Below are 11,219 nucleotides of genomic sequence, written 5' to 3' on the forward strand. Positions count from 1 at the left end.
GAAATACAGGAGGGACCAGTTTGAAAATACCAGCATTGGTCGTTTATGGCCGGAGTAAAAAACAAATTGAAGAGAAAGCTAGTAGCTCCGGAATCCCGAAAGGTCTCAAAACTCACATGACTTCTAAATTTGATCCTTTCTGTGATCATCGTGATATGTGACATCGAAGAGTGGACATTGTACTTACCAGTGATATCGACGCCAAAAGTAGGATATGTAAGAATTCCTGGTTTCCACACGATGTTTAGGGGGGTTAAACCCATCTATCACTTCAAAATCACTCATAGTCTAAAAAATACTAATTCGTGTGAAATTGCGTTTAGGTTACGTATTTTTTTTTTATTCACTAAATATCACACACGGTGTTTAGGTTAAACGTATAAACGTATATGGGGTTAATCCCATCACTCACTTTTAAATCTAATAAATAACTCATTCGTGTGACCTAAACCGTGACCTGAACGGAATACTTATTTGTATTCACTGACGCATTCACTAGCTCACTAGCTCACTGAATCACAGTTAAAAGTATTTTTCTTGGTAAGTTCAATTATTTATTCAGTTATTCATCAATTATTTATATTATTTATTCAGAATTTTTTCACTGTTTCCACTAATTGAACTTATAACTGTGACCATTTGCGTGAATTCTGGGGATGAGAGTCTCGAAGACTTCTCGGTTTGAGTTGGCACACTTGTTCACTTGTTCACTTTTTCACTCACTGACTATTTCACTCACTGACTTTTGATTCACGCGCCGTGTTCACGGTCAAAGATTCGAATAAACTGATGCTCGGTTGGGAAATGCAGTGGGCTTTTATACCCTCAGTGCATACGGAAAAGTACTGCACTAGAAAGCGTGAAGGGTATACAACAATAGGGCTTTTGTTCTTCTGTTTTTTTGCTTTATTCTGCGAAGAGTGCTTAACAATAGTTGCGCTTATGCAAAGAATAGATTAATGTATGCGCTTCATTTTCCCATTTAGGGTATACAACAATAGGGCTTTTGTTCTTCTGTTTTTTTGCTTTATTCTGCGAAGAGTGCTTAACAATAGTTGCGCTTATGCAAAGAATAGATTAATGTATGCGCTTCATTTTCCCATTTAAGGAGTATACAAGAGGACTTTTGTTCTTCTGTTTTCTGCATAATTCTACGAAGAGTTTTCAACAATAGGGCATTATTTTCTTTTCGTAATAGTTTTGGACTGCGCTTATGCAACAAATTAAAAAATATGCAATACGATATTTGTTCTTCTGTTTTCTTAATAATTCTTCGACAACAATAGGACATTCTATTCATTTCTGTATTGTTTTGAGCTGCGCTTAAGCAAAGAATAAATTGATGCGTACTTTTTGAAGTAGAGTCGGCTTAAGCGAACAGAGCTCTAAACAAAGAAGAAGCTTAATAACTCTGTCATTATTGAATGTCGAACATATGCATAGAAGATTTTTTGTTCATCAAATATGATTTTCTATCACATTCTGAATGATTCCAAATATAGGTAAATTTATATTTGAGAAAAGTGTTTTCTGACTTTAAAAGGATTAATAAAAATTAAATTCCTCTTTTATATTTAGAAAAACAAAATATACATGTGTACAAAACAAATGTAAATAATTTACTCGTTTATGTACAGTGAAGAGCAATTGGAGACTGTGTATAATCGAGTCCGTCCTGTGCCATCATTAATTTCATGAATAAATTACCATAAAGCATACTTTTAGGAGGAACGGATATCTTACTCCTTCTAAGAGTACCCTGAATATGCTGTTGCATGTATCGAACATTGTATGCAATACATTGTATACATGCAATAGAATGTTGGATCAGTATGGCGATGATGATAGCGATCATCAAGCGATTCGTATGCAGTGTATGTGAAAGTAATGTTAGAATAGAGATGCTGGACGTTTATTCCGAATATTTGCATGGGAATTCGAAATGTTGGTTTGTAAGATTTCATATAAAGCATAGTTTGGTCATTTCCTGCTGAAATAAACAAAAACTAGTTCAGAAGACACAAAAATAAATAGTAATCTGATCCACTACATCCTACAGAATCGGTTTGTTTTATCAATGAACAATTAACTGATTTTCGTTCATTCCACCTTACTCTGCCAAGAAAACCACAAATCATAATGACGCTTTCGTCGCAGCAATCCAATTCTATTTAACTACAAACTTGTACTCGATCCATCTATCAAAAACGTATGGCCAACTTGAGGTTCGTGAACAATTTATGGGGTTAAGATTTGAAAAATGGCCTACCATGAGCATTAATTCACCTGAATAAGCCAGTGATTCTACAGGGCCAGAAGAGTGGCAATTCGAATGACCATATCAGCAGGAAGGTGTAGAAAATTATCCCTCTCTGACCACACAAGAATCACGCAACAACACACCCTCATCAGTCAACGAAAAATGTGCAAGAACTGTAATGTGGTTCAAACCATAGCGAGATTTGGAATTTATAATTTCAAATTTAGAGGATAGTATATTTTTACCTGGAAGAATGACGATATGAAAATACACCAATAATTTGAATAAACTAGTTGCATCTGTCTTATTTTTATTTAATATTTAATCGCCATCCAAACCTTGGAAGCGTTTTTGTACGATCAATGTTTGAAATGAATTGAAAGTTGTTAGTATTGATTTGTAACACTTTGAAGCATGACGATATGAAGTTACAGCAAGAATTTGAATGAACATCTATTTAGTTTTTATTCAAAATTCAATTCAAATTGATCAAAGCCATTCGTTCTCATTTTTGAAATTGTAGATGTAGATATATGTCTTTCATTTCTGTACCGGGGTGTAAATTCAAAGATTCGAAAACGAGACCGCTACACTTGGAGTGGGAGGTTTTGAACGTTAATATCTCTTTGCAGGCCAAGCGGAGTGATATGATAATCATTTCATTTGAATAATCAAAGGTCTAGTGACTCGAAAACTAGTTTCAATAGCCCTTTGAGAGCTTTGAAACAGGCTATTGAAATTAAAAAAATGTAAGAGACGAATGACGGCTTGAATTCCCTTCTGGAGCTTATACTTCTACCGATCTGAATGGAGCCTCTAGCAAAAAACGAAGTAATTCGATACCGATTGTGCACAAATGGTGTCATGGGAAAGATAAACTGGTGGTAATATCACTGATATAACCCACTTCTGGGGTGACATTGCGCATTTCGAAACTAGTGATTTTTGTTCGTTTCGACCATTTTGACATACCTTTGACCAGCTTTGTTTACGAACCCAAAATTTTTACATTTCTCTACGAGACAAATTTTGCTCTAAATCTAGTACACCGAATATATGAACTTGAAAAATACACATAATACTAAAACCATTTCGATTTGAGTTCGAATTTTCTCGAAACGAGTTACTCGTTTGGAAATGCGCAATGCCACCCCTGTATTTTAGCTGAATGATTATGACTGTGAGCATTAATATTAACGGTCAAAAGTGGGCGGGATGGGCTTTATGATTTTTGTTATTTTTATCCGATAGAAAACACAGTTGGCACATTAGTCAACCATGCATATTTGATCAGTATGGTATACGTAATACACGTATAACTCAACTAGTTTAAAAATGAAAACAAACATTTCATTTCTACGTATAAATTTATTAAATCAACAATAATTCGTTTTTTAAAGTTTATTCAAAATTTTGAAAAAAATTACTGAATTATCTCCAGTTGTACGGGATTGTACGAAGCATTCCCACGAACATCATGCGCTACGAAATCATTTCAAATCGACACAACCCGAGTAAGGTTCGATTAGAAGGGATTAATTTAAATTTTCACATTTTCATCATAATTATTATCCTGTCCATATCTAAACAGAAACGGGTTTTTTTTTTCGAGTAAAATACGTGTCATTCATGTTCTGGCGAAAAAGTTTCCATTTTTGACAGAACACGAGGTTCCTTCTGAAAGTGTCATTGAAGAAGAAAGGTATACATTCAATAATCTTTTCAGTACCATACATTCTGAACACAGAAATTCAGTTCAACCTCTCGATAGCGAATAAGGGGAAAAACTTGCCCATAAAACGAGTAACGTGAAATCATCTAGTATTCGTAGGATACCCATGAATTTATGAATCAAACTATTATGTTATATTTGTCCAAATACACTCAAAGTGTTTATTATCAACGACTTTTATGTTTACCTGCTATATAGTTTAATGGAAAGCAAGATAGACGTATTCTTGTAATCAATATTCTTTATATGTTGCATTTCATTCCATTTTATCATTTACTTTTGAAATAATAATAATGCCGTTGTATCAATCAATTTGAAAGATTCCATTTACACTACAACCATACATGCGTAAATTTATGTTGTTCCAAGAAGTATATAATAGCGAGTTATATATTGGTTGTAATATTTTCTAACACGATTACATTTTATTCGTAAAATTTACGCGTTAATAGTAGACTGCCCTCTTGTGTTTGAGCCCCCACGAGGTCCACCATAATTGCCGTTACCGGAATGATTACGTTGATGCGGTCGAGAAGATGGTGGCCCTGTGTTCCTTGTACTATTCACTGGTCGAGCATTGGATCGATAATCTATGCCACCAGATGTGTTACCGTTATTGGTACCAGCAGTGCCATTGCTTCCCGTCATAGATCCGAAAGCACCGCTGCGTGAAGAAGGATTGCCGTTACTATCAGACCGACTTTTAATCATAGGTCCACGTTGATGATAAGTAGTGTCAACTTTGCCTGAGGACAAATTGTTATTCTGATTTTGTTGATAAAATCTATCGTTGTTTTTGAAAAATGGCGCTGTCGCATTATTCATACCACCGTCATTAGTAAAACGCGCTAAAATACGAAGATAAAGGATAAGGATAATTTCAATAAAGAATACACACGTAAACATCTATAGTACCATTGCTTTGATTAAAAGGGGCGTTTGAGGCACTACGAGAATTGCGTTGTCCAGTTTGATGCAATTGTTGAATGGAAGTTGATTGCTGTGCAGCGCCATGCGTAGTTGATGCATCTTGAATATTACAACTTGTTCCAAATCCTGCTGTTTGTGAACCATTCTGTTGAATACGACTCACGTTAACAGGAACAGGAGATTCATTGTTTGGAGTGCCAGATGTGTTTGACGAAATCACTTGGAGTGATTGTTGTTGTGATTGCCTAGGTAAATTGTATTGTCCTTTATCATGAGATCTCTCTTCTATTGTTTTACTTATTGCAATCGTATTATTAGACCACTGATCATCACTTTTCGTCAAATTTGCACCGAAATCTGTTCCTCTATTCCAACCGTCATGATGTTGCTTTGGAATCTGCGATGACTGGTTTAAGTGAGATGTTTGACTATTTGGAAGCTTCTCCGATACATTCATTAGTTTGTTTTTTCCCGCCGTTGAATCAACAATTATTGTAGACAAATTCTGTGTTGCATTGTTAGCTCCTTGGCTAGATGAATCATGCAATCCTTGTATAAGAGCGGGAAACTGTTGAATACTGGAATTGTACGTAGAATTTATTGCAGCGCCTTGCTGAATAATTATTCTCGCGGGGGACTGTTGCTGAGCCTGGGATTGCAGTTGTGGCTGTGCGTGGTTCTGAGAAGGCTGATGCTGCTGCATAGGAAGCGTATTCTGAGCTGTTTGCAATACCGATTGCGTTGATACAATTCTTGTGCTACAGGATGCGAATCCTGGAATATGACCATGTTCGTTCAATTTTGAAACAGTCGATGTCTTGTTCTGTATTTGATGAGTAGTATTAGTTGGCAGACTTTGTTGCCTCTGTTCTGAATTATTAAATGTATTGACAGTAGTCGTGATGTTTTGGAACGTTTGATTGTTGAACGACGATGGTTGCACTGAGATCGTAGCTGCCTGTTGAGCTTGATTTATTGACGAAGGTTGAGGTGCTACAACTTGTTGATTTGATTGTAAAATTGAAAGATTACTTGTTTGGTTTGCAAAAGCCTGTGATTGCTGCTGTTGTGCTTGGTGAGCAGTCCCCATATTACCTACTGTATTATTACTTGGAATGGAATTTCCAAAAGCAACAGGAGTGGATACAATATCTGGTTTGTCTATTTCAGATTCTTGCAGGAAGAAAAAGTTGCTATTTCCAATTACTTCATGAATGGGACGCATCTGTTGCTGAATATAATGCTGTTTGAAATAGGCATGTTCTACAGCTTGAACCGTGGTGGCACCAATCTGCTGACCAGTAATAGGTTTGATGGAGGCAGCTTGGGGTTGTATCACAGTAGGGAGAATAATTGCTGTTGGCTGAACAATAGTCGTACTAGTTGGTGCCATTGCCGAATTAGTTCCGATTGCTGCCGCGGGAATTGGTACTGATGGCGTAATTATAGCGCTATTAGTAGCACATACTCCTGTAGGAACCGACGCTGGAGGGATTACATTTTGACGCATCACATTCGGTTGAGTAGGGAACGACGGTGTTGGAACAGCTGCTGCTGCAGGCGCTTCTGCAAAAATTTGTGAGCTACTCGTATCGTTCTTAGTTGATGAAGATGACGAGGAGTTCTCTGTATCAGTAGAGCTTACTGGTTTAGATTCCTCTAAATTTTCAATATTTGGACCATTACCTTCAGTTTTAATTTCTTCAACGACAGCACCGGAATCGTCTTCGTTCAATGATTCATTTTCAGCAGCTTGATCTATGACTTTTTCATCTACTGTTACAATATCCTTCTCAAAGTATCCGCATTCCTGTATATTCCCGATGACCGCTTTTAGGTGCACATAAGTTGAGTGACAATAAATCTTATTCCTACCATCAGCCACAGCAGATAGATGATCAGCAGCTTGTTTCACAGATGAAACGAAAGTATGTTCTGCAGTATTTTCTGGACGTTTCGGTTGTGTTTCCTCACGCAGCTTTTTCAACAAAACGAAATCTTCTTCTGATATTTTGCAAGCGCCGTTTTCTCCGCTAAGGAAATCATCACGTACAGTATCTATTGTTAGACGCATCAGAACATCCTGAATAGTCAACACCTCCCGTATTTTTGCGTTTTCTTGTTGTGCTCTAACGAACGTGCTCTGAAATAAAACATTGAAGTTATATTGATTTTTGTATAACGGACGGAGTTTGAAATAATTTGTATGAATATTCGGTACTTACGTATTAGCGTCACCGGAGCCGAAATTCAATAGATAGCAATTTTATTGTTCACACGGGCACTCGGTTAACTTTTGTATTGTTGTTGCACTGTTTTGTTATTTAATAGTGCTACGAAAATGTGTTTTTGGAATTTGCGTTAGCGAGCGTCGGACGGTACATGTTTTACCGGTTAATTATTGCTTTGAAAAAAGTGTGAAGCTCCGGTGGCGTTCCCAAAAACGCTTTTTCGTAGCATTTAAAAATAGCAAAATGGTGCAAACAACAAGGCAACAACAACACAAAAGATAAATGAGTGCCCGTGCGAATGAATATAATTGCTATCTATTGAATTTTGGCTCCGGTGACGCTGATACTGAAGTACCGAATATTCACTGTAACACTTTCAGGAAATCAAGAAGTTCTTTCCTGACATTGGAGATTCGATTCAAATTAGAAACTATGGCATTTTTTAAATATTCATCAGTTGACTTCTTAATATAGTTTCACGTTTATGGTTATCTAATTGTTTCGCGTTAGTCTAACTTTTACAAATTAGGATTCATACTATTATCTACTACAGAGCCACCGAAGTACGACATTCATTTTTGAGGGATAATTTTACAGCATTCAGTTTTAGCATTTTCATGAAGGGAGAAAAAATTGTGCTTACTCGTTTTGCCTCTTTCTTAGCTTCTCTGTTGGCCACAGCTGCAATCGATTGGAATTGTTTGCAAAGCTCCCGTGTCAGTTCCAATGATGTTAAACATTCGTCATACTTCGAAACAGCAATTTTTTGATCGCCAGTGAGTTTCTTGCCGGCCTTTTCGGTGGCTTTATAAGACTCCAGCTTGTTCTGAAAAATTACGACGAAATGAGCGAAAAATTTAATTAGTTTTGCAAAGGATATCTCAAAAAACAAGTCGTCTATGTTCACCCATACATCCTTAAAATACACTTAAACATGGCGGCATTTGAACGATTGTACATTGCGAAAATATACATTTGCACAATGTACTAACGTTTGTTTTTTATTGTGAATTTATTTTCTTTTGTGAATATTCTTAGATAATCTATATATTTTTTTAAATCAATTGAAAGTCGCTCGAAAACAAACGGATCGCTTACCTTCCGCTTCTCTAAGTTACGAATTTTGTGCTCAATTATAAGGATTATTTGTTGCAATGGATTTGCCGGCTGTTCTTTTGCAATTCCGTTATTGTTGGCCGCAGTATTCATCATTGTTTGAGATGGCTGAACTTCCTTTGTGGAACTATATCCATCACTGCCCCCGGTTTCCACGGCATTATTTAATGAATCAGGCGTGCTAATTTTGTTACTTTCTAAAACTTTTATGCTAGGCATTTCCGTTTTATTAGGTAATACTTCTAACGGCGTCCTTAAAATTTGATATGAGTTAAGTTTTGTTTTTAACACTAATTTTAATGTATAATTTGTTAAACTTCGAAACGAGCAACCACTCCGCATACAAGACAAAGAGAATCTGTCCAAGATGAATCTGTCGAGAGATATCGACTGCCAACGCCTATGCAGCAAAATTATACTGCGCCATTTTGAAAAGCAATATTTATACGACAAATGTATTTAAATAAGAATTGGAAAAAAATATTCAGAAAACTTTTTAATCGAATTGATATCTTATTCAAAAAGTTCTTCAGTGATATATGTTAAATATTTAGGTGTAAGTTTCAAGTTACTATGTTTTTTCAATATTGATTTACACAACAAATATTTTTTGTTGAGTATCTATATGAATGTTGGCATGGTAATAGTCAACAAGCTACATATGAAGATGGGCAAAAACGGTTCAAAAGAACGGATTCAACAAAAGAGTGAACGAGCGGTCATTCTTTTTTTTTACTGGCGACAATATATATGAATTATATATAAACGGTGTACGATGACCAGTGGACAGTGTACAGGTGGAAAACGAATGGTCGAACGAAAGATAAATAGTGTCCAATTGAACGAATGAAAACAAAACAAATGACTCGATAGTTGGATTTTATATTGTTAAAATATCCTGCATTGTCCTACACGCACTTATTTTTCATATCTGCATTAAAATTTCCCTTCGCTATTGAAGTATATATACTATATGCTGTCACGCAGCGATCGCATTAAACAACATTTTAACGAGTTATCGCAGTTTAAAACTTTATCATCCACAATTTAAAAAAAAAATATTTTCGCGGCGATCCGATAATTTCATGTTTTTAACAACTGAGTTTACATCTCATATTAGTAATAGTACAAAACATTTATATCCGAGTATACGCTTATAACTATTTTTACAATAATTGTCAGTTGTCAGTTTATGGAGAATGTTTGAATTCATTATCGATGAGATGGTTATCTATTGGAATGTAGCTGAATACTAATCAGCAACACCTCCTAGTCTGTACTCCAAACTAACTGCGATGAATCTCTTTCGATTTTAATTCTTCAAAGCGGTACTTGATCAAATAAACATGTACCGTTGGTAAGAAAATAATAATAGTAACTAGTTTTTTTTGTCTTCTTTCACCTCTTCTATACCTTCTTTTATAACAACTGAACCTTCGATTTCTTTGTATCAAATTGATGGTATTGTAAACCTTATACATGGGTATGCGCTCAACTGCTTCCGACAGAAAAATAGTTATATATAGTTACACATACTGTAGAGACCTGAAAATGATGTAATGAAATCTTATTTTTATAATGCATTCAGAACAGTTCACATTATAAATGAGAGGCTCTCTTTAGTTAATAACTCAACTACAAAAACGTTCCAATTTGAATTTGCGATAGAATACGATAGATGAGGTTCTGACCTCTCTTCCACATTGTCAAATACAGCTGGGAATGTGTTTGCTACTAAGTTATAACCAGAAGAGTGAGTCAATGTAGAGAAATTGATACAATACAAATGAATGAAATTTTATAATAATCTTAATTTTTTTCTTAATTTTAATAGCATGTACAATGCATACTAACCAACATAGTAGGGTGCTCGAGACGAATTGTAATAACAAAAACATATTTTTACGTAATAATGCCGTATTGTAAATTGAACAAAAATTTATTAAAACAACATCTGTGTTGCCACACGAACAATAAAGATTATGATTGCTTTTCTTAAAAAGACAGGTGCCATTTTTCAGCGAATTGAAAAATAAACTACTAGAATGCAATCTCAAACTGCTTCCTTTACAATGCAGGCAAATCGTGATATTTTTCAGTGCAGCTCTTTACAGTGGTGCGCGATAATCTGTCTGTCAAACCTGCATCCTTCTAATCATACTGTATTGTTTATTATATGTTATGGACAAGGTCGTACTTGATTGGTGGAACAAAATCATATCGCTAGAAGTGTGAATGCAAGTATAAAATTCCAGAAAAACTAACAAGTTCTATCGGATATTAAGAAAAATGTGTAAAAATAATTTTGATTATGCGTCAATGCGCTTGCAATAGGTGATCGGCTCAGCTCTCACTTGATGAAACGTTTCATATGTATAGAGCTTAACATTTATTTCGATATATCGTTCCACCCATCTAGCCTATCTTGTTCCAACTGTCTGATGTATGAAGCAAGGCGCCTAGAAGTATATACTAAGGTGGACCAATTTGCTGAAACCACTCTTCAGCCATCTTGGAAGTCTACTGTGTTTTGTTTGTAAACCAAACACAATACGCTAGTGCCCAAGCTCGCTCGTGATCAGTCTGTCTCTTTCACGCTACAGGCAAATAATTCCCCTTCTGCTTTCTCCCGCACTGTTTTCATACACCGCTCCCCTAACCAACTTAGTGAGGAAACGGCCTCACCTTAGGATATACTTCTAGGCGCCTTGGTATGAAGGAGACATAAAACAATGTAACATTCGCAGCAAAACTTGGAGAGTTCTATCTTTTTTCGCACTATCATGGATGATTTAGCGCTTTTCTCGGATTGGTTGGCGAATAAAAATCGTTATTGAAGAAAAAATGTAAATCCGGCTTAACTAAAATACATCCTAGCATATAAACATCTTGTTGCTTCTTGCATGCAGAACTTGATCTATGTCACTGCTGCTCACAGTAAACACAGATG

General features: G+C 35.8%; 1 protein-coding gene across 2 annotated transcripts; it reads right to left on the minus strand.

The window, feature by feature from the left end:
- Positions 1–3,608: 3,608 nt before the first annotated feature.
- LOC129769931 (caprin homolog) lies at positions 3,609–8,635 on the minus strand. 2 transcript variants are annotated; one of them, XM_055772467.1, is made up of 5 exons: positions 8,252–8,635; positions 7,797–7,979; positions 6,609–7,065; positions 4,908–6,548; positions 3,609–4,840 (listed from the first exon to the last, which is right to left on the minus strand). In XM_055772467.1, the coding sequence occupies exons 1-5, from the start codon at positions 8,609–8,611 to the stop codon at positions 4,431–4,433; spliced, it is 3,051 nt and encodes a 1,016-aa protein (XP_055628442.1). In that variant the 5' UTR covers positions 8,612–8,635; the 3' UTR covers positions 3,609–4,430. The 2 variants fall into 2 exon arrangements, with proteins under 2 accessions (XP_055628442.1, XP_055628441.1); XM_055772466.1 differs by having other exon boundaries at positions 4,908–7,065.
- Between the last annotated feature and the right edge of the window lie 2,584 nt (positions 8,636–11,219).

The sequence above is a fragment of the Toxorhynchites rutilus genome, chromosome 2, assembly GCF_029784135.1.
Source record: "Toxorhynchites rutilus septentrionalis strain SRP chromosome 2, ASM2978413v1, whole genome shotgun sequence".
NCBI classification, from domain to species: Eukaryota; Metazoa; Arthropoda; class Insecta; order Diptera; family Culicidae; genus Toxorhynchites; species Toxorhynchites rutilus.